General features: G+C 48.2%; 4 protein-coding genes across 4 annotated transcripts; 2 read left to right on the forward strand and 2 right to left on the reverse strand.

Annotated features, from left to right (window-relative positions):
* Nucleotides 1-1,688: 1,688 nt before the first annotated feature.
* On the forward strand, nt 1,689-4,050 carry LOC135619188 (lysine histidine transporter-like 8). The gene is made up of 5 exons (XM_065120951.1): nt 1,689-2,388; nt 2,464-2,597; nt 2,682-3,109; nt 3,203-3,334; nt 3,414-4,050. Exons 1-5 carry the CDS (start codon nt 1,751-1,753, stop codon nt 3,897-3,899), a joined length of 1,818 nt encoding a protein of 605 aa, XP_064977023.1. The 5' UTR covers nt 1,689-1,750; the 3' UTR covers nt 3,900-4,050.
* Nucleotides 4,051-7,786: 3,736 nt separating this feature from the next.
* LOC135619189 (protein S-acyltransferase 10-like) lies at nt 7,787-14,921 on the reverse strand. Its single transcript, XM_065120952.1, has 11 exons — nt 14,692-14,921; nt 14,481-14,595; nt 13,500-13,574; nt 13,320-13,388; nt 13,097-13,228; nt 12,865-12,898; nt 11,743-11,852; nt 9,952-10,038; nt 9,681-9,764; nt 8,250-8,315; nt 7,787-8,151 (listed from the first exon to the last, which is right to left on the reverse strand). The coding sequence occupies exons 1-11, from the start codon at nt 14,786-14,788 to the stop codon at nt 7,977-7,979; spliced, it is 1,044 nt and encodes a 347-aa protein (XP_064977024.1). The 5' UTR covers nt 14,789-14,921; the 3' UTR covers nt 7,787-7,976.
* Nucleotides 14,922-15,607: 686 nt separating this feature from the next.
* LOC135619190 (uncharacterized) lies at nt 15,608-18,319 on the reverse strand. The gene is made up of 3 exons (XM_065120955.1): nt 17,730-18,319; nt 17,456-17,641; nt 15,608-16,901 (listed from the first exon to the last, which is right to left on the reverse strand). The coding sequence occupies exons 1-3, from the start codon at nt 18,213-18,215 to the stop codon at nt 16,608-16,610; spliced, it is 966 nt and encodes a 321-aa protein (XP_064977027.1). The 5' UTR covers nt 18,216-18,319; the 3' UTR covers nt 15,608-16,607.
* Nucleotides 18,320-18,813: 494 nt separating this feature from the next.
* LOC103994528 (probable signal recognition particle 43 kDa protein, chloroplastic) lies at nt 18,814-20,252 on the forward strand. Its single transcript, XM_009414891.3, has one exon. The coding sequence runs from the start codon at nt 18,883-18,885 to the stop codon at nt 20,092-20,094; it is 1,212 nt and encodes a 403-aa protein (XP_009413166.3). The 5' UTR covers nt 18,814-18,882; the 3' UTR covers nt 20,095-20,252.
* Nucleotides 20,253-23,960: the final 3,708 nt, after the last annotated feature.

Below are 23,960 nucleotides of genomic sequence, written 5' to 3' on the forward strand. Positions count from 1 at the left end.
GCAACGCCTCGTCAAATCGGTCCATCCATTGCCCGAGTTGAGTAGCTCAGCTTGCAGGATCAGTCTTTTCCCGAGGCACGCAATTCAGCCAGTGGTTTCACGAGCGATACCTTGCCCAGTTGCTACTTGATCGCAATTGTAACAACCCAGTCGCACCCTCAACTCCTCACAAGGATCCCGAGGCATGACTTGTTGGGGGGGGGAGAAGTGATAGGGCATATCATGAATTACCCCATGAGGACTCGATCCCTGCCATGTTAGCCCGAGTATGGGACCTCGGGAGGAGGATGTAGTGCCACATCGGATGCGCCACCAGAAATCTAAGATGACAGCTGTCCTCTCCTCATGTTGTTTGGTGCAGCACCGACCAACCCCGTCGCAACGCGCTAGCATCTGACAAGGTGCATTTGAAACATTGGCATATTACTAACTTGAGCTTTGGAGGGACCTAAGTCGGGATCACCCCCCATCCCGACCCAAGCCTGTGTGCAGGAACCCGAGGTTGATAAAGGCGGACGAGCTCGTGAAAGAGATGCATCCCCACCGAATCCGACCTCGACCCGATCATGTGAGACCTTCGTCCCTAAGATGGTCCTAGACGTCAACAGTCGGACCGAGCTGTATCGACCACGCTGCCACAACCTTAGGTTCGTCGAATAGGGACAAAGATAACTATGAGAACAACGACGAGAGGCCTTGCGGGACTAAGAAGAATAGTGATGAGGCATCAAGGATTACGTCTAAGCCTCCTTGAGCAAAACTGAGGGGATGAAAACAACAACGAAGGGCCTCATAGAGGTAGCAAGGATGACATCAGGATCTTCGTAAGCAACGTGAAGATGATAAAACCTCACAACAGAATGGAGACTGTAAGGAACGACGAACGACAAATGACGAACAATGACAAGTGAAAATAAGAAAATAATCTAAAAAAAATAAAAGCAAAGGCACCTTCTAAGAAAAGTAAAAAAAAGATGACTTTCCAAAAAAATCGTCATATATATAATTCAGCTAACATGATCAGAATATCCACCAACCTCAGCCTTTCTTTATAGCCACCGGGGTCCGCATCCATTATTTATTACAAGGTTAGTTTATTGTAATTTATAGCATTAATTATGTCGACAATATTGTCCTTTCCATTTCACTTTAAATGAAAACTCACTTCTCTGTTGTTTGGCGCCGCCAAAGCAAGTTACTTTCATTTCACATTCAGGCTACATCGACCAGCTTATCGGATCCAAATCCGACCCGATTCCTCAACCAAATCCACCAAGCTATGTTAGACGTATTACTAAATCACCACCTACCACGGCTAATCATCATATCAATGCGATGGCCACATGCTTCAAATCCATCCGGTCTGCTTCCTAAATACCCAAGTCATAATTGGCATTTGACTTCCGGGTCCTCTGTTTCACACATGGTCAGGGTCGGGTTAGTGAGACGAGCCAGCCACCATCCGGTAACCCGGCAAATCCATCAGCGTGATCTCTTCTCCCTGTCTGCCACGGCGTCGGCTTCGTCTGATGTGGGACCGCTTCACTTCCTTTGACCGTGGTGGCTGCCTAAGTCAACTGCCAACAGCCACCGGCAAAGCAAAGCATTGGCGAGAAGCTTTTTGTGGTCCTCGGCGGCAGGCGAGCAGCTATGGCTCACCAACCCCCTCCCCCCTTCCGCTTAAATCCTGCATTTCCCTACCAACTCAGTACGACCACGAGGGCAGAAGCAGAGCGGAGGAAGGCAAGCCATGGAGGAGGTGGAGGAGGTGAAGGAGATGAGCGAGCTGCTCTCCATCCCCAAGACCCCACGGCCGCCGGTGTCGGGGCCACCGTCCCAGCTCCACTCGCCTTCGCTCACGAGGTCGCCGATGCTCCACTCGCCGACGCCCCAGACGCCGAGGGCGAGCGAGCTGCACTCCATCCCCGCCACGCCACGGCCGCCGGTATCGGGGCCGCCGTCGCAGCTCCACTCCCCCTCGTTCACGAGGTCGCCGCTGCTCCATTCTCCGACGTCCCAGACGCCGAGGGCGAGCGAGCTGCACTCCATCCCCGCCACGCCGCGGCCGCCGGTGTCTGCGCCGCCGTCCCAGCTCCACTCCCCCTCTCTCACGAGGTCTCCGCTGCTCCATTCCGCGACGCCACGGACGCCACGGACGCCGCGGTTCGCGCGGACGCCGCTCGCCAGCCCCATGCGCCGGGCCATCGTCAACATGCGGGCGTACCTGGAGGACATCGGCCATCTCACCAAGCTCGACCCCCACGACGCCTGGCTCCCCATCACCGAGTCCCGCAACGGCAACGCCTACTACTCTGCCTTCCACACCCTCAGCTCCGGTATAGGCTTCCAAGCCCTGGTTTTACCCCTCGCCTTCACCTTCCTCAGCTGGTACGTACGATTCCTAAAACACAGACGCCCGTGCTCGATTCCCAGACATCACTAAGCCTTCGCTAATTTTCTCAGGACATGGGGAATTCTGTGCTTGTCCGTGGCATTTGCCTGGCAACTCTACACGCTCTGGTTGCTCGTCCAACTCCACGAATCAGTCCCCGGAACTCGCTACTGCAGATACATGCATTTGGCGGAAGCCACCTTCGGTGAGCTGAGCCTCCCTAACTCGCACTTCCGAACCATCACTTCGACGGCCGCATCACCCTGCTGCTTGCTGTGTATCTTCTCAGGTGCGAAGCTGGGGAAATGGCTGGCCCTGTTTCCCATCTTCTATCTCTCGGCTGGGATATGCACTGCCATCATAATCGTGGGTGGGGGAGCCACGAAGCTCTTCTTCGAGATCGTCTGCGGCGCAACGTGCGATTCCAAGCCACTGACGACCGCAGAATGGTACCTGGTCTTCACCTGCCTCGCGGTGGTCCTGTCGCAGCTCCCCAACCTCAACTCCATAGCGGGAGTTTCTCTGATCGGCTCCGTCACCGCCGTCACCTACTGCACCTTGATTTGGGTCATCTCCGTGAGCAAGGGCAGGCTACCCGGAGTCTCCTACCACCCGGTTGAAGCCAAATCCGATGTCGACCGAGTGCTGGGAATCCTAAACGCTCTGGGAATAATTGCCTTTGCTTTCAGAGGCCACAATCTTGTTCTCGAGATCCAGGTGATGTCACCCTCCTCCTCCTCCTCCTCCTCCTCCTCCTCCTCTCTTCTTCTTCTTCATCGACATCATCATCATCTTCTTCTTCTTCTTCAGGCGACGATGCCGTCAAGTCTGAAGCATCCTTCCCGGGTACCGATGTGGAGAGGAGTGAAGGCAGCATACCTGATAATAGCATTCTGTTTGTACCCCATAGCAATCGGTGGTTTCTGGGCTTACGGCAACATGGTAAATCCAGAAGAAACACATGATGTTCTCATTGACTACTGTGAGGAGGCTTCTGATATATGTTCGGTGTGGGTGGCAGATACCTTCGAACGGGATGCTGACTGCTCTGTACGCGTTCCACGGCAAGGACACCTCCAGAATTCTTCTGGGTTTGACGGCGTTGCTCGTCGTCGTCAACTGCCTCAGCTGCTTCCAGATCTACGCCATGCCCATCTTCGACAGCATGGAGGCGGGATACACCAAGAAGAAGAACAGGCCCTGCCCGCGCTGGCTTCGCTCCGCCTTCCGAGCGTTCTTCGCCGCCATCTCCTACTTCATGGCCGTGGCCTTCCCCTTCTTATCCGATCTCGCCGGCCTCATCGGGGGAATGGCATTGCCCGTCACCCTCGCTTACCCATGCTTCATGTGGATTCTCGTCAAGAAACCCGAGCGATACAGCGCCATGTGGTACATCAACTGGGTGCTGGGCAGCGCCGGCATGGTCCTGAGTCTCATCTTGACGATCGCAGGCGTATGGAACCTGGTGAAGACAGGCATCGACGTACGTTTCTTCAAGCCTCAGTAAAGATCAAGAACATAAACAGAGCATCAATGGCGTCCACAGTTCTCCATGGTTTTGTTTGTGCACCCAGCAGTCATGATTCTTGTGATCATACAAAGCCCATGTGATACTATATCATCCAATTTATCCGACTGATATGACAACATTTATGTGATCCTATAGGTTGATGAGAAATTGCCCTATTTACATATCCCCGTACAGTTAATCTAAAAAGATATCTCTAAGGGTAAAAATGATAGGGACTTATAAATCCTTGGTTCCCTTACTCCTATGTATTGTACGACTAAATATCTTTATCATTAATATATAAATTATTTATTTGTGATGATCGATAGAGTAGTTATAAGTTATGTTTAGATCAGCTAAATTCGATTTAGATCCATGTGCACAAAAATTTGATGTGACCAATTCGAAGACTCAACACTCATTTTAGAATGGATGTGGATTCGAATACTCATCCTACAACTAACCTACATAAAGATTGAGGTTGAACGAGGTTTTCGACATGATCTCTCTAATACTCAAGTTCATGTCACCACCCAATCTACCTCCAACATGTCAATCTTCCTATATTGAATATCACATATTTGAGATGTTTATGTCTCTGAGTTATGTATTGAATATTACGATGCTCCTGTTTACGAAGGATGCATTAAATACTTCAAATGCTCTTGTCCAGTGATGCTCTTGTTTATGAAGGATGCATTAACTACTTCAAATGCTCTTGTCCACTAAAGGATATAGGCCATTGTGCTTTGGAGATGCCTAAAGGATATAGGCCATGCTGACATTGTAGAGAGCACTTGGGTCGTGTTGATCGTGTCATCATCGTAAGGAGTGTCTCAAGCATTTTTTATTACACAATCATCATGGACAATACTTCTAACTATATCGATCATGGTGTTGTTGTAGAGAGTAGCAGATCATGGGCTGGTTTATTTATGGAACCGACGGTCATTTATAAACATTGTCCTTACTCTGACTTTGGACCAAGGATACCCCCGTGCTCAAATTCTTGACCAAAAAAGAGTTGGGAAAGAATTCAATGGAGGTATTATTTTGTTTGCAAAATTAAGAAAAACATAAATGAGATTGCGTTTAATGTGAGGTGCACACAAAACATCATCGAGTATAAAAGTTGTAGTAGGTGAATTAAGCAGTGTGGAACCAGTATGAGTAATAGGAAATCTTTTACCATCACCGATGATGATATCCTTATTTCCACTATAGTTGTTGTGGATGGACAAGTTCTGGAGATCAGAGGTGATGTGGTGGGATGCGCCAGAGTCCACAATCCAATTATGATCACTAGTGTTTGGGGTAGTCATGAGATTTACTTGAGGCCAATGTGATTGAGCAGGAAGTCTGGGTCAAGATTGACAGACCTTTGTAGAATAACCGACTTTATCACATAGTTGGCAAACAACTCTTTGTTGGTTTGTGTGTTGAGGGCGTCAGGACTACTGATGATTGAAGTAGCCACCTTGGTTGTTGTGATTAGAATGTTGATGATGAGGAGGAGGGATGGTTTGTTTGGAGCTCATAGGGTCAGAAGGCATCCTGGTCAAACCTTTGTTGACAGTCTTGTTATACGGATTGCCCCTCGTAGATTTTTGATTGACTTGAGCAGTGATGGATGGTCCTGGCAATTTGTCCTCGTGCTTTAGATATATCTCAAAGTCAATCAGCTTGTCGTAGAGTTCTTCGAATGACACTGGTGGATCACGTGCTTGTATTGCTGCTGTTAATTCCTTGTACTCATCTCCTAGGCCATTGAGGATATGAATAGTAACTTCTTCATCATTGAGGGAATGACATATCAAGGCTAAGTTATCGATGATAATCTTTATGTTATATAGATAATCAGTAACAGTACTTCCCTCTTGTTTTATCTTCATGAGACTGGATAGGAGACTAAGCATACGAGTGCACGAATGATTGGCCAGGGCAGTTTGTAACTTGCACCAAGCTTCAGCAATAGTGTCATATGAAGAAATGAGTGGGGCGAGGGAACCAACGATCGATGCTTGAATTGCATGAAGGATGAGACGATCCTAGCATAACCATAGTTTGTGGTCCGAATTTGGTACTAGACTAGGAGTGCTTGGGATGTTGAGCATCGCCGATAGACAATGAAGAGAGCCATCGACATAGCCTAGAAGATCATAGCCAAATAGTAGATTAGATAATTAAGCATGCCAGGATGCGTAGTTGCCACCGTTGGATAATTTAAAGGGGATAAGGGTTGTTGCATTTAGGGAGATAAGGCCTGTATGTGGGAAAGTATTGTGGTTCCCTACGGGAACAGTAATTGGAGCATCAGAGGTAGATGATGAGGATATATGGAAGATATGTACCAAAATGTGTGAGCAACTAGAAATCTGTAGCGATGACAATGATCAGGGAGGAAGAGGTGGTGGTGCAGATCAGTGTCACATGAGGTGGGTTGTTAGCAAAATGAGGTCTTCGTTGAAGGAAAAGACCTGTGAATTGTGTAAAGCTGCATATCTCTGTGTAGTAGTTCTGTAGTTGGGAATCTGGGCAGTAGAGAGCGGCCTGCGACCAAAGAATCGCAACTGCCAGAGGAAGAGAAGTAGCAATAGATCTTAATCGAGATCTGTTGACAAAGAGTTATGCACCGGTGAGGAGAGGAGGCGCTGACAAATAGCAAGGAAGAAAGGTGGGGCAGTGCTGGTGAGCGTAGCACTAGAGACGCTGCAGTGGAAGGGAACAGACGTTGGCACAGAGTGACAGTGGAAAAGCAATGGTAGATTTACCACACTAACGGCCTGACGATGGAAAAGCAGTGGTAGCTAGCCTTTTCTTTTGCCGTCGGAGGTGGAGAAGCAACAGTGATGAATCAGCAGCGAGAAGAGAGCTTGCTCTAGGCAAGCGGCTCTAATACCATGTTGGAAAGAATAGAAGATATGAAGAATTATTGAAGAAGCTTAAATGCATTAACATGTCTCTCTCTTATTTATACAGATCAGGAGGGAGGATTTCTCTCAACATAATATAGTATCTCAGGTTGTGTCAATAGTGCTATCATCATAGAGAGCGTTTCATGCCATGATGATTGTATTGTCTCATAGAGAACACTTTGGGACATGCTAGCTGCACTATCATTGCAATGTCTCGGGTCATGACGATTGCACAAACATCATAGAGAGCGCTTCGAGCAATGTTAATCATGATGTTATCAAAGAGAGCACTTCAAGACATGTCAAGCGTATTGACATCAAGAGTGCATCTTCAATCATGTCTGTTGCATTGTCATCATGGAGAGCACTTCGAGCCGTGTCAATCGTACTGTCCTCATAGAAAATACTTTAGGTCATGTCGACCACACAACTCATACTCTCATTATAGAGAGTGCTTCAAGCAGTATCGATCGTGTTGTCATCATAAAGAGTGTCCCAAGCCATGGCAACCATGCTATAGGTCGGGGGTAAAACACCCTCACTAGAACACTCATTAAGCGAGTTAACGGAATGCTTATGACATGGGCTCTCCTTTGAGCACCAAAATGATATCAATGATACAACCCGACTACATTCGAGTCCATATGCATATGAAGTTTGATGTGGCCAAAGTGAAGACTACAACACTCACTCGAGTGTAGCCTCAAAAGCTTACTCGAGCGTGTTGTGAGCTCGAACGCTCATCCCATGATCGACCTGTACGAAGACCGAAGTTGGATGAGGTACGAAGTAATTTTAGTAAACAATGAATGACCTCGATTATTGTGACCTAATAGACTTTTTATAATAGATTTAACCCAGAGAATAACATGTGGAGCCCTTATTGGTTTAAATATTTCCCCTATCAATGACTTTACCAATGACATTAGAGAAGCAATACCTCAGCTAATCGACAGAGAGTTCAATAAATATTATGGAAAGGGCTGAGATAAGACAGCTTTGCTCACTAAAAAGAGGGATCGAGATTGTGGAAGAAATATGACACACAGAATGCAACCTAATCGTATCAGCCACACAAAAAAAGAAAAGAAAAAGAAAGAAAACAGGATGACAAAATACATTGGAAAGAATACATCATCTGGTCGATGAACGTAATTGATCAACAACACCTACAAGAAATAATGTCGATACAGGTGTAAGGTCTTGCTCTTTCTTCTAGTTCCTCCATTCTTGGGATAGCTTCCAGAGTGTATCTGCTGCCCCTGGGGCAACAAAAGGTGTACAAGTTTTTGGAGATGCCCCTGCTAAATGGATGAACCTTTTCTGGAATTCCCCTACGAATCAAAAACATTCATAGTATGCTTGTAGGCAGAATTATCAATGAGATACCAGAAAAGCTCACAATGGGCATAGAAAACCATAGTACTGATACCTTAGGTACAATATGCGACGCCTTCTCACCATTTCATAAGTAGTCTGATTTGTTAATGCTAAGTAACTGGACCAAGAATCAGCAGAAAACATAAACTAGTTAACTATTTGGGTTTATGCATCATCTCTCACAATGTAAAATGTGCAAATAATAGGTGTGAATTAATCAAGTATGCATATCCTGCAATTCTAAGAGGCTCATAATAGCAGGTATTAGTAGCAAAATGTGCAGATGTACTCGCCAGTTTACTTCCCGAAGAATGCTTGTTTATTGTCTAATATTACATGTTGGTATAACAAGCTGCTCAACCATCAACAAGGGGCAAAAATGGCAGATATAATGGCATTTGGCACAATTTTCTGTAAGAAGCAAATTTGGACATATCAAAAGTTCCACGATTGGTACACGACAATGGGATATTGATCAAACTCTCCATGGGTAACATAAGTTCAGGGAAAAAAAAGCTTTTTTATACTCATCATGAAAGTATATCCTACTATAGTCAATGGACCACTATGATCACCTATACATGTAGTTGAAAATATCATAGAATTTTCTGGAGCAAAAGAAGCTTGACAAACAGTTAGAAAAGAATTTACAGAGCAATGGAAGCCACAATAGATGGCTTGACTGCCTAGTCAAGCCAATAGTCATTAAGCTTGACTGCCTAGTCAAGCCACAATGTTAAGAGCATCACTCGACCTAGTCATTAAGCAGAGTACAGCTGGAACATAGCTGCTAACATCAATAGTCTTGACTGCCTAATAATGTGGTAGGTCAAACAAGACAATAATCCAACATTACTTGCTCCACATTCAGATAAGCTTAAACCTGTTCAGTTGTGTTAGGGTCTTCAACTTAGGTTCTCTTCTAGTTTACTTAAAATTATAAAGAGAATATTTTCATTGTTTTAGGTTTGGATTATTTTCAGAATAAAAGATGTTAGGAAGAGAGAGATGGAGAGAAAGCCTTGCAACATATATAATTGTTTTCACAGAAGTTAATATGAGTCTACACCAATAAATAACCTCAATTAACTGAATATTCTTGGTAATATATCACAGCCCATGCTCTGAAATCCCTTACAAAGATATTAAAGAAATAATATTGTCTCTTGTTCATCTAAATGATGAAAATTACCAAGAAAGATATCAGCAAGACATGTTCTCACTAACATCCACATATCAAGTGCACTTAAAATGGCTCTGGAGCACTACAAACAACAAAATGATTCTTATAGACAGGCTTAGTGCACATATTTCACTGAGAAACTCGTAGAGAAGTTTGAAAAGTTCACGAGACATCTATATAAAATACCATGTATTTGTGGTGTAATTTTGACTTCTTCCTTAAATTGCAATTCTAGGACAACAGGCACCATGTTAAAATAAACACTACAACTTGTCCAACAATTATGAAGGCTGATATTACCTGTGGAATACAAGCAGCAGAAGCAGAAAGATGAGGCAAAACAACAACAAAGCTAATAGTACTATTGCAATGAAATCCTTCCACCTGATAAGGTCAGCCCAAGCAGATATGGTCAGCATCCCAAAGTCCAAACAGAAGAGACTAACAAAATAGAATAATCATCATAATCATTGTATTGATCTCTTTTGTTTAAAGGCCCATAAAAGGCCAGAAATAGTTAACTAATATTTTTAAGAACATGATATTTTCAAACCGGAGGAGAGTATCATACCAAGCCTTCACAATTTCTGAATGCAAGAATGTGATATACAATACAACAGTCCAGACACAAAGGATCGTCTCTTCGAAAATATACCACCTACAAGTGGATTTTTAACAGAATTCATTAGTCTTTCACCTTGAGAACCTCCATAAAGGAAAATGACCATAAACGAGCAGAGATTAAACTTTATGAAGCTCAGACAAACTAACCAATAGATTGCTCTGTATTTCTTTTAAATATGAAGACACAAACAAGAAACAACCAAGTTTGGACAAGGAAAAAAAGGTACAAAGTTGGGGGGAAAAAATTTAGAAAGAAATTCTCACTACAGAGAATATGAAACATAATTGAAGTGTTGCATATCAAAGGGACAAATGAGGGTATGAAATCTGGCAGGAACATTAGAAATTTTATTTGTAAATATGACAAATGATCTACATGAGAATTACAAGGTAAGGCAACTCCAATGCTATAGAAACTTTGATCATTTAAGAATCAGCCATGATGTAGTATCATTTCGGGCAGGATTATCTTCCATTGATATGTTCTATAGGAGGGACCGGTTATCCTTATATCATTTAGTCAATTGATAGAGCAAAAAGCCTAAACTGCAGAATTGGCACAATAATAGATTAATGAATTTAACTATTCAAATATATGAAGCTTTTGACAACGATGAAAGCTATTATACTACTCCAAAAGTACAACCTAACACATACAATTCACCTAATGTACTCCAATGAATAAGCTACAGGTTATGGGCAATAACCTTCCATAAGATACTTAAACTGAGACAACGCAAAGTCAATCTGTGAAATGCAAGTAAGCAATATCTAGCCTAAGCCTAATGGCATTACCATCATTAGCAAATCATACCAAAAACTTACACCGAAAAAAAAAAACAGAAGAGCAACTCATGATTAAAAAGATGCTAGACCAAACTTGAAGGCAAAGAAGAGCTTGCCTATACTAACTGAAACAATTGGTTCACTCGTGTTCCATTAACTTCTCACTGGGCATATTACAACTAGCTGAATTGTTAAAAGTTGAAACCAACAGCAAACATGCAAGACACTATGCTCCATGAGCAATACATTGTGTCTTTAATTAAATAAATTTTAGTTTGTTTCAACACTGTTTCCCCTAGCTGTGATATTCCCTCGACCACCCAACATGAGCTCAATGAGCATCAAAGTGCCCATTAGCCTAAGCAAATAGTGAATAAAGGAACTACACATGTTAAGCTAACCAGGGAAGTATCACAATTTCTAGTTGACAAACATGAGTTCTCAAAACAGAAAGATGGATCTTGAGAACATAATAGATCATAAAAACATGTCTGAAATCAGAATCTTCAAAGAGATGGATGCGAATGCTTCTTATCTATACTCCCATGAGCAATGAATAAGAGCAAATCTGGATTTATCCAAAGTTTGACTTCAGAAGGCAGTACAATTATCAACAGAGGTCAACAATTAATTATGTTATGTTAAACTGCCAGGTCACCAGCAGGAATTGGATCACCGAACTCCACCATAAATAGTTGCAGATAAGATGGCAGTTACAGACTTAATAGTCCAGCTTTATCCGTCACTATTGTGTAGCTATCTTGCAGCAATAAATTACTGAAACGTTATAGCTCAGGATGTAAAACTGTAAGATTAACTGGACAGAAACTAACACACAGCAATATTCATCTTGTGTATTAGGATGATGCATTCAAAAGAAAAGCAACATATATAAACAACTTATGCTTCTTCATGATATCATCTTGAAAGCTATTCTTTTTATGGGGCTCACCAAAATCGGCAATGATTTCCTTGCCCGATGCAAGTTCCTAGCCAAACACAGTGATGATCAAATTGAAGGACACATTTGTCACAATCATGGCAGTGCTTTGCCCGTGGAGGCTGCAAATACAATGCAAAATGTGTATTACAATTCATTGGAGACTGCACAATAAAAGCTTAAGATGAAAGTGCATTTTGATGACAAAGATGCAAACTTGTATCATTTAGATCAAATTAAACTATTTCCATGGTAATTAGCTTCAGCAGAGATCAGCACTTTCTTAGTGCAAGAAATAGAATGGCAATGTATTCATATCTAGAAATTATAGGCATAAGCCGCATGACCAAACATTTATTAATACAAAGCAATTGTGGAGGTAATCAATTTACAACATCCCAGATTTCATACATTCAAATCCGGTCATAGTTTAAATATAGACTCTGAATAGGTAAACAGATATAAACCTGCATATCCATATAGAAACATTAAAAGAGAGCTGAGCTAGTATCTCTATGCAGGAGTTTACATGTTACAGTCACTAAATGAGTTTGCATATTACATATGAGACTACAATATTAAACAGCAAAAGCAAGCTAGAACCAACTAATGTAACAAGAAGCCAGTAATATGCAATAGTCATTATTTTACAACAATAACAACAAAATCGTAAATCCCAACTATTTGGGGTTGGCTATGTGGATCTTTTGTCACCATTGAGATATATAAAGTCATACGTTTAATTAAGTTCAGAGTACTTAAATCTTTATTTATAGTTTCTATTAAGGTCTTAGATCTTTCTCATCTCTTCTCGTATCACTAATATTAATCATTTCATCTCTTTTGACTACCACATCCAAAGGTCTCTTAAACACATGCCTATACCATCTTAAATGATTTTCTCTCATCTTATCCTCTATCGAAGCAATACTTAATTGTTTATAAATAAAAATATTTTTTTTCCTATTTTATCTAGTAACTCTACACATTACGAATAAAAATATCCATCTATTTTTTCTATTGTTAAGCATGTGTAAGTAAAAAAGTAACCTAAAAATGAGATTTCTAAAAATAATAATAAGCAAAAATTCTCAAACTAGTGAGATATGATCAAGGAAACAGATAAAACCTCACCTGAATGATATTACAGTAAGTGCAAGTCCAGTTCCTGTCCAACCAAAACAAACTATATAGTGAAATCATACATAGTTGATTGTGTTGTTCTTCTGATAGTAGATTTATCTTTTATTTTCCATCTTTATCATGTTAAGAACCAAAAAAGAGTACAACAAAAGATGAGAAAGGCAAGATGTTAGTATCAGAGCACTTATTTATTATTACAATAATTAAATATTTATAACAATACCTGATTGCTGATCCAGGAGGGTAGAGGTCCATAACTAGCTTCGACCAGAAAGAAGTCGAGTATGAACTTTGTCTTTCTAATTGGTTCTGGGTCGAAGAAGAAATTATGTTCTCATTCCTTGAATTGGACTGTCTTTGCTTGATCATTGAAAAAGATAGTGAAATAAGGTGAGGATAAAATTTCAAGTCCATGGAAACACAATCATGAAAGTTTATGATCTTACTTTAAAATTGGTGATTTCATGTAAGTAGTATTTGATCCATTTCCTGCCCTCATTGCATCAATAACATACCTAGAACGCATGGATGTAAAAGAGGAATTAATAACGCACTTATATTCTATTGGAAGTATTAGGTGATATTTCATAGCACAGACATGATATGATGAGCTTGTGCATGTTTACCCTGGAGATGAGCCTGATGTTAAGAAATACTGAACTAATGTAGCTACAAAAACCACCAAGTACACTGCAGTAAACCTACAAATACCAACATTTAAATTAAAAATTAAAATGTATGTTAAAATTTAAATTAACAAAAGCAACAAGCAGGGAGCAGGGAGCAGAGACAAATAAGGTAACACAATTAAAATAAGGAATCTATAGAAGAGGAATGGCCTAGATATTCAGATTAAAGTGCACATCACTTAAGGATCTAGAGACAGAAAATGACCAAAGTGGTACAGTCCAGATAACATGACGATGGCCTCATCATACTACATAATAAATCAACTATATCACTGAGAATACACCAAGTATCCCTATGCCATTGGAGTATGCAACAAGTCATAATACCAAAAAAATATGTTCACATATTGGAATCACGACGAGTCATCACAATCCTAACTGACCCGTTAACTTATTGAGCCTGAACCATGAGCCAAAATGCTTAAACCAAGTTTATGATAGTACACCCCACATCGGTGATAACCCTTCTAAATTAATCCAAATCTTTGCTTAGTCCTGATGTGAGACTAAATTGGGATGTACTTAGTTTTGGAAAAATAACTTGCATTCTATACTCCTTAGAAAGGAAAATTCAATTTAAAAATGAGAGAGAAACACAACTATGCTCGATAGCATCCCGATCCAAGTGTTCTAGAGCCTACACATAGCAATTCTTGATGATAGCCTAACCCTTGCATGACCGCAGTATCTTCATGCTCAAAACTGCCAAAAGTGGGCTTCGAATATGTAGTAGCTGACGAAGCGTTACTAGATCCTCAATCTTGCTCTTCGTTGATCACAAAACCAGATTAATAAGTCTGCCGGCTCGTAAATCTTTAATTATGTGCAAAATTTATCGACAAAGATCCAATATGTTACTAAAATGTAAACCTAAGGCACCAAAAGAAGAACAAAGGAGCAAGGATTTGTGAGGGCTACCATGGCTCCTCCCTAGTCTTGCGTATCAAATTGGCATCGAAAAGGAAGATAACGCCCACGAACGTCACATGAAGCAGAACCATCGCCGCCTTCGATACCCACGAGGAGCTACTCGCTGCAAAGCACCCAGGATTTTCCCAACCAAACCATTCCATCAAAGATAAAAGAAAACCACGAGAATCGGATCTTTCTGGGGAGAAACGGGTCGTACCACGATCGCAGAGGTCGGGGCAGAGACGGGAGCAGCGGTCGGACACCTTCTCGAGGTCCTCGCGGGCGGAGGAGCGGCAGACGCCGGCGGCCGCCATCGGGCTCAAATCAATCCAAGATCCGCGAGGAGGGGAAGAGGCGAAGAATACGTATGAAGGCCGGGGAAGGGTGCGGTTCTGGCTGTTCCGCAGGAGCAGCGTACCGTTGTAACCACCAGGCGGATCCGCTGCTCCAAACCATGCGAATCGAGACGTCTAATGTACGTCACACGACGCGGAACCCCGCAAAATAACAACTCAAAATAACTACGTGTCATCCAATGGGATGGTGATTTTAGTATCCGGCGTCCCGAGTCAACTAGCCAATTCATGAAAAGTCAGCTGGAACAGATTGGGCACGCTTCCACAGACCGTGTCGAGTACGAACCGGATCGGGTGTTTGACATCCAATCAGAGCAAAGCCTGTGCACCAACAACAGCAGTCCACGTGCACGCGTGGTTGGGTGGGGGGGTGTTGGCGTGGCCACGTTACTTCCGCGAAGCGGCAGGAGAACGGCGGAGATTGAATCCTGCAAAATAGTTTTGCAAGCCAACACCACATGTCATCCGAACGATGGGTTCGACTCGGACCGGTGGGTCAACGTCGCGTCTATGTCGCGTCGCACGTTGATTACGCATGTCTTTATCGACTAGTGTCACTGTCTGCCCTAAATATAAGCCAATGGGGAAGCACCATGCGGACGTTTGCGGGTCATTTGCTTGTTCCACGGTTGGAAGATGATGAAGATAATAAATGGATGACACTCCATCTTTGATTTTTCCTTATTATGGTTTCGCTTTTAATCTGATTTCTCAACTTAATATAATTGTGTTTAATCTGCATCAATAGACTTAACATCCAAAGCCCCGAAACGAACGGTCATAGCTAGAGCTTCATCTCGATTCCTCGGGGCACCCTAAAGCACAACCACCCGCGACCGGGACACCGCACACGTGTGGCTCCCAGCAGCCTTTAGAATTAGATGCGGTGTAGTAAGCTTACTCCCGAGGGATCGCACGCGATCCATGAATGTAACGCCGCTCGAGCGCGCTAGTTACGTGAGCGCCAGTTAAGGACTCGTCATGGGGCCCGCCTTACGTGGTTGATCCCTAGCGGATGACAGCGAGGCCCAACAACGTCGCTCTAGCCTCCTCCGCTGGCGTCCTCTTGCTCTTTGTTCTCCCATCCGCCAACTCATTCTCACACCAAAAGGCTAAGAGATTTCTTCCAGCTTGCCGATCGCATTAGCCTTTCCGAGCCTTCAACCTCTTCTGTGCTTCTTTCTTGATCTTGTTGTTGTCTTTATCTTTGGGATACTATGTTGGCGGAGCAGCATAAGGCTGTGGAAGGTGACAAGGAGGTGGAGATGCAAGACCGCGGTCTTCTGGAGAAGCGGCTCCCTGAGAAGGACAAAGAGAATATTCCTGGCCACAAGAAGCCAGCCGAGGAGGTTGCTGAAAGAAACATGAGGCTGAAGACTATGGTGGAACGGAGAAGAAAGGCATACTGGGAAGACTGAGGAGAAGAAAGGGGGAGATGAGTAGCTCTACCTAGCAGGACAGCAAAGCCATGGGTTTCCTTCGTTTAGCTCTTCTGATCCGTCTGACAAAGCTGAAGCACAAACACTAACTCAGTTTCTGCTGGTCATTCAAACGCTAGCAGTCCATTCTACTAGACTGCCAAACTCACCACCTACCAGTAAATCTTAGGGGGCAAAACCGAGAACGCAAGGCTTGCTGTATCTACTGCATCATCACTACACTCCGTCCGGTTGCGAAGAAAACAAGAATATGCAGCTATAAAACGACAAGAGAGCCACAACGTGACGGACCTCGACTCGATCCGAGTCATGTTCGCTCACTGGGAGTGGGAGTCTCGTCAGTCGTGGTAGTCGCAGGCGTGGGCGAGGCGGAGGGGCTTGTCGAGCCGGTCCTCGCGCAGGGACAGCGAGCACCGGACGTGGCGGTAGAACTTGGACCTGACCAGGTGGCCGAGGACGTAAGCCCGGGCCCGGATCGTGAAGGACAGCTCGAGCGGCACCACCGCCGGAGCGCCGCCGTCCTCGGTCCGGCTCCTGAGTCCCGTGCCCCCACCGTAGAGCGGCACCTGGCTCCCGCCCACGGCCACCGCCACCGTGCGCCCGCTCTTCCGGGACTGATAGAACTCCTTCATCTGCATGCACACGACAAAGATTGATCGCAGGGAAAGCCTGGTGGACTGTCAACGCCTATCATTCAGGCGTGTCAACCATGTTATCAAGCACAGTTTGACCTGCCATACTTGGCTAGCTGGTGTCATGGAATGTGCATAATGATAATTAACGCTTGTGTCGTGGTACCTGATCAAAATAATAGTAATAATAATTTAACCTGCACTAAAGTTGTGCCTGTAATCGATGCCTATACTCCGAGATAGGAACAGACTTTTAATGCCTTCCACCAATGGACGGCAGGCTCCCTCCCCAATGCTTTCCTTCTCTGCCTACTGTGTTTCCTTTCCTCGATACGTACCAAATGCTGTCAGACTCCCTCGGAATTCGAGAGCTCGTCTTTTTCTTCCTTCCCCACCTCAGAACGCGACCGAGTCAGCAGCGAGTCAGGACTCCTGTTCGCTAAACCTGTCGTCTACTTCTACCCTGTACCGGCTACGTGGCGACTAGCTATTGGTGGCAATTCAAAAAGCAAAACGAAGAGATAGCGAGGGATACGGGATACGGGTGAGCTTACGTATCCGGTAGCGATCTTGAGGTCGGAGAAGTAGATCTCCAGGGGCGTGGAGGAGACGTGGACGCCGAAGAACGTCGCGGGGTTGCGAAACGCGATCCTGACCGTGGAGTTGATGGAGAGCATCTTGGTGGGTACGCCCGTGAGGTCCGTCCCCGCGTGGATGTCGTAGCTGCGGAACACCACGCCCTGCGCAAGGAGGAGAAAGAGAGATGAGGGAATGAGAGGGAAACGAGTTGCGATGCGCGACTCGGTGTTTGACTCGGGGAGTTCGGACCTTGACGAAGATGTCGGGCTTGTAGGACTTGCTGGCGCCCCAGAGGATGAGGGAGAAGAGGGTGAAGAGGAGGATGAACCCCAAGACGAACCAGGCGACATAGCAGCGGACGGGAATGGGGCCGTCGTCCTCGACGTCGGAGTCGGAGCAGCCGGACGAGGCGGCGCCGTCGGGGTGGTGGCCCTCGGTGTGGTTGTGGAGCTTGCGCCAGGAGGAGGAGGTGTACTTAAGGGAGGCGGAGAGGCGGGTGGTGGAGGACTCACGCGAGTGGTGGATGGGGGAGCTAGCGTAGCGGTGGTGGTGCGGGTGGTGGTAGTGGGGGTGGAGAGGGGAGGCACCGGGGGAAGAGCCGCCGAGGGACACCCTGTCGACGTCGTGGTGGGAGTGGGTGGGGCTCATAACGTAGTAGATGGGCCGGCGCGGCGGCGACCTCGGCGGCGACGAAGCCGCCAGGCTCGTCACCTCCGAGTCCGTCTTCGCGTGCATCTGGCCGCCTCTCTCTCTACCTGTGGAGGAGCGGGTTGATAATGGTGGGCTGCAACTCGCCTCGGTTTTGAAGGGGGAGAAGAGAATATATCGTTACAAAATGGTTTCTTTTTGGGGTTTTGGTGTGAAAGGGGCGCGCTGCACGGGTTTCGATGCGATTCACGGAGGGAGAGCAACGCAAGCCGTCCTTCTTCACTGTCGCCCGCTTTTGTTATCGGGGAATGGAGACGGGAAGACTCGGGCCTGCATGCGGGATGAGGGCGCAATGCCGGGCGTCACGTTCGACGAGAACGTTAGCTATTGATGTGGTCAATGTTGACCTCAAAGTTCAAGGACGTCAAAACATCCGCTCGCCGTGGAGTTTGTCCGGTGTTCCAACCCTCTAAACCGACGCTTTTGTGCATAAACTCAGGCTCTCGCGTGGAGATTTGTGCGGCGCCGGTTGTTCCTCGATCCAAACATCTCCATCGTTCATCGCTGGTGAGTGAGGCCCAAACCTTTTAGGTGGGTCCCAATCTCTTTGGTTTGTCACGTGAGCGTCCAGAGGAGACGTGGCAACATGTGATACGTCTTCCCGCGACACTCCTTATCTTCTCTCCCACTCAGCCTTCAACACGGATAGAGCGAGTGGCGGAGCAAACCAGCTTTTCTTCATCCGAAGCCCCAAATGCACGCTCGCTCTCGAATGGAGACTCTGCTCAGAACCCCATCTCTATCCCGCTTGAAGCTGCCGCCGAAGCCCCTCCTCACCCTACCTCCGTCTGCGCCCGCCCCCGCTTCTTCCTTCTCCCTCCGACCCCACGGCCTCCGCGTCCGCTTCTCCGCCTCCCCCGACCAGCTGCCAGCTCCTCCGTTGCAGCCTCGAGGGCAGCGAGGCGACGAGGACTACGGCGAGGTCAACCGGATCGCCGGCAGCCGCACCGTCCGGTCCCCTGTCTTCGGCGACGACGGCTCCGTTTCGGCGGCCACCGCCACCGAGTACCTGATCGAGTGGAAGGACGGCCACGACCCGTCCTGGGTTCCGGCCTCCGCTGTCGCCGCCGACGTTGTGGCGGAATACGAGACCCCCTGGTGGACCGCCGCCAAGAAGGCCGACGCCGCCGCCCTCTCCGCCCTTCTCTCCGACCCGTCCGGCGCCCGGGACCCCGACGCGGAGGACCCCGACGGCCGCACGGCGCTGCACTTCGCGGCGGGCCTGGGCTCGGAGGAGTGCGTCCGCCTGCTCGCGGAGGCCGGGGCGGACGTTGACCGCCCGGAGCGGGCCGGCGGGGGACTGACCCCGCTACACGTCGCGGCCGGGTACGGGCAACCGGCGGCAGCGCGGGCGCTGCTGGCGGCCGGGGCGGACCCGGGAGCGTTGGACGGGAGGGGGCGGACCCCGCTGGAGCTGGCGCGGGAGGTGTTGGCCGCGACGCCGCCCACGGTGATCGGGCGGCGGGTGGGACTTGAGGCGACGGCGGCGGAGTTGGAGGCGGCTGTGTACGAGTGGGCGGAGGTGGGGAGGATCCTGGAGGGAAGGGGTAAAGGGAAGAGGAGGGAATACCTGGTGGAGTGGAGGGACGGTGGGGAAAGGGAGTGGGTGAGGTCGGCGTGGGTGGCGGAGGACCTGGTGGCGGACTTCGAAGCGGGGCTGGAGTACGGGGTGGCGGAGGCGGTGGTGGGGCAGCGGGAAGTGGCTGAGGGCGGAGTCCGGGAGTACCTGGTGAAGTGGGTGGACATCGAGGAGGCTACATGGGAGCCGGAGGAGAACGTCGACCCGGAGCTGGTGGAGGAATTCGAGCGGAGGCAGGCGCTAGGCGGGGTAGTGACGTCCGTGCCGGCGTCGGCGCAGGGAGAGGGAAGCGGGGCGGCGGCGAAAGAGAGCACTGTTATGGGGTGAGCCGGATCCCAGATCGACGTTTACCGACTTAACGTCCGTCGGCATTCAAGTCCTGACGCAATTCGGGACGTTGTTTCATTATTCATCGGTGGAGGTAGCAAAGCATGACGGACGAAGCTCTAATGGAAACTGTTATCTAAACTTGAGGTTTCGTAGCATGCAGTGGGCTCCCTGTACTCTTCTTTCATTGTTCTTTTGCATGCAGTTCCGGCGGCGTGTGGAGCGCTAAACGTGTGAAGTGAGCAGGTCGATCGATCACTCGGTCGGACCCAGCGCTAAACGTGTAAAGCGCTCTGTATCACCCGGTGGTGCAATGCACTCAGGCCTATGGTCCAACGGACACCAGTCTCCCTCTCCCACTCCATATTCGCTGTCGGTGGAATGCTTCGAGCACACCCCTCTCTCCGTATTCCCCGCCTCTATCTTCGCCCCCATCAGGTTCTCGCCTTAGCTCCACAATGATGAGGGTAATAATTGTGATAAGACTCACATAACATCAGCTGCACCAGATGACGCATCACGCCTTTGTTGATTTGATGAGGCACCTGGTCAACGTGGACCGGAACGGCTACCAAGGCGCATTAACGCCCTATTCAGGTTTGATCCCTCACGCCACGCCAACGGCAACATCATCAGACGCTACCAGAAGTACGATCCTGCTCCTTGCGGGCCAACACATCAGGCAACGGTAATTCTCACTATAAAAACCCTCGCGCTCCGAGGGGAGGGAGTAGGAGAACAGACAAAACTTAGCTAAAGAAACCTCTGCGACTACCCTCTAACTTGATTGTCGGATGGGTCGGGTCAAGCGCCTCGACCCGACCTTTGTGCAGGTGCGAAGGCGGAGGTCGTCCACTAAAGGCGCAAGCGGGGAGTCCTCTCCCGGTGGAAACGACGACCCCGTCCCAATCGGGACACCACAATCGGTCGCCTCCGTAGTCTCGGGAAACGTCCCAGGGAGATCCCCACCATCCGGACCCGAACCAAGCCGCGTCGGCCCCGAAGCCACGGCTTAAAGTTGTTTACACTAACATTTTTGACGCTAGAAGGAGGGCCTGGATGTCGAGGGATCACCCGATTGGCTCATACGAGCCCGTGGCTGAGAGGTCACATCCGATCGGAGCTTCGGGGGAACATCCCCCGCGCGGAGATCATCGTGACGAACACCCCGCCACGACCTCAGAGCGCTATTGGCGGATATTCAACTACCCGGGCTTATCGCCGCCCGACAGCGCCCCCGCCGACCCGTCGCCCGTGTCGTCTGAGGCCTTTCACGACCTCACCCATCAAGTCCGAACTTTGACTGATATGGTGCAATCCATTATTCCACTTGTCTCTCGTCCGCTGCACCCACCGGTCGTCCAAACACTGCGGCAATAGGAGCCACCCGTTCAAGCTCGCACACCACCTCAAGAGCTCCCCGCTTGGCCTCGGGTCCCATCGGCCCCACTCGGGGATCGAGTGACGAATTCTACGGACTCCCTTCGAGCCCAGTTGCGCTTCGTCAGCCAGCGACTGGACGAGGTGCAGAAGGAGGTTCGCAGGTCGAAGGGAGAGCCCGGGGAGGACGCACACCAGGGATCTCCGTTCACACCCGAGATACAGGATCAGACAGTCCCCCCGAACTTCCGACTCCCCTCCCTTGACACTTACGACGGCTCCACCGACCCAGCGGATCACGTAGTCGCTTTTCGCGCCCAGATGGCACTGTATGGAACTTCTGATGCTTTGATGTGCAGGGCATTTCCCACCACCCTGAGGGGCCCGGCCCGCACGTGGTACAGCGGCCTAAAGACCAGGACTATCGCCTCCTTCGACCAGCTCATCAAGGACTTTGAGCTTAACTTCCTAGCCTACGCCCAGCCGAAATCGTCCGTTGCATTACTCCTCAGGCTCAACCAGAGGGAGGACAAGCCCCTCTCCCATTTTGTAAATCGTTTTGCGGCGCAAATCCGAGGGTTGCCGGGTGCTCACCCCTCTCTGTTGATGCAGGCGTTTATGATAGGCCTGCAGCCTTCTAGATTCTTCTGGTCTCTCGTGGAGCGACCCCCCACTGCAGTACCTGAGATGCTTCAACGGGCGAACCAGTTCGTCCCGGCCGAGGATTGGATAGTCGGGAAGCGGGAGGAGCACAAGAGGGTCAGGCCGGAACCGGCTCGGGGACAACAGTCTGCCACGCCGAGGCGCAGGCTGGATCGACCTGACCCGCCCTTGTTGAGGTCTCCGATACCCCCTTTGGGCGCATCCCGAACGGATATATTTCTCCAAATAAGGGAAAAATGGCTGCTCAGGCCCCCCGTCCCGATGAAGAACCCGTGGGAACTCGCTGACCAATCCAAGTATTGCCGCTTTCACCGGCAAAGCGGACACGATACTAAGGAGTGTCGTGAGCTGAAGCGGCAAATTGAGCTCGTCCGTAGAGGACACCTCGGTCGGTACGTCCGACAGAACAGGGAACCCTCGCCCCATCCAGAGGGCCCCGTTGAGCGCCACATCGACGTCATCACGGGCGGCCCAGCATCCGATGGGATCAATATGTCCGGAAGGAAGGCATACGCCCGCTCCGCTAGGGCCGATGTTCCCCGACGCGGCCCCGACCCCGAGGTCGCGTTCCCCCTAAAGGACGTCGAGCGACCAAAGCATGACGACGCGCTCGTGATAATGGCTCGAATCACCAACGCCCAGGTGAGGCGAATCATGATCGACATAGGGAGCTCAACCGATGTGCTATATCTTGACGCTTTCCAGAAACTTGGGTTAGCTAAAGAGGCCTTGGAGCCTATCTGCTCGTGCTCACTGGGTTCACCGGCGACTCGATCTCACCGTTGGGAGCCGTCACCTTGCCCCTGACTTTGGGAGCACCGCCCATAACAAAGACGGTGATCTCCACCTTCTTAGTGGTGGATCTCCCTACGACATACAATGCCATCCTCGGTCGCCCCACCCTCAACAAGATTAGAGCCGTAGTCTCCACCTACCACCAAACGGTGAAGTTCTCGACCCATGCGGGGACAGGGGAGGTCTGGGGGAGTCCTCGTGAGTCCAGATAGTGCTACCTGACGGCGATTTCACTACACAAAAGGGTGAAGATCAACCGACCCCTGGAGGACCCAAGGGAAACGAAGCGGCCGACCCCACATCCTGAGCTGACGGCGCCCACCTGTGACATACCATTGATGAGGGATCGACCGAACCGGACGATCAAAGTTGGGTCGAAACTCCCCGAACAAGAGCGAGAGCAGCTCGTCGGCTTCTTGCAGGAGAACGCCGACGTCTTCGCCTGGGCGCCATCCGACATGACAAGCGTCGATCCAAAGACCGCCCAACATCACCTGAACATATCACCCGATGCTCGGCCAGTGAAGTAGAAACCACAATGCCAAGCCCCAAACAGACAACAGGCCGTCCGCGAAGAGGTAGAGCGACTCTTGGCGATCGACTTCATAGAGGAAGTCAAGTACTCGCGATGGTTGTCTAATGTAGTCCTGGTGAAGAAATCTAATGGGAGCTGGAGGATGTGTGTTGACTACACCAGTCTCAATCGCACATGTCCAAAGGACTGCTATCCCCTCCCGAGGATCGACCAACTGATCGACGCAACCGTCGGGCATGCCCGGCTATCATTCATGGACACCTTCTCCGACTATAACCAGATCAGAATGGAGCCCGAAGACCAAGAGCACACGACCTTCCTCATTGATCTGGGAGTGTATTTCTACAAAGTTATGTCGTTCGGGCTGAAGAACGCAAGTGCTACCTATCAGAGGGTCGTGAACAAGATGTTCGCCCAGCAGATCGGGTGAAACATCAAGGTCTATGTTGACGACATGATCGTGAAGAGTCGTGCGACCACAGATCACTTAACC

Source organism: Musa acuminata, chromosome BXJ2-8 (genome assembly GCF_036884655.1).
Source record: "Musa acuminata AAA Group cultivar baxijiao chromosome BXJ2-8, Cavendish_Baxijiao_AAA, whole genome shotgun sequence".
Classification (NCBI taxonomy): Eukaryota; Viridiplantae; Streptophyta; class Magnoliopsida; order Zingiberales; family Musaceae; genus Musa; species Musa acuminata.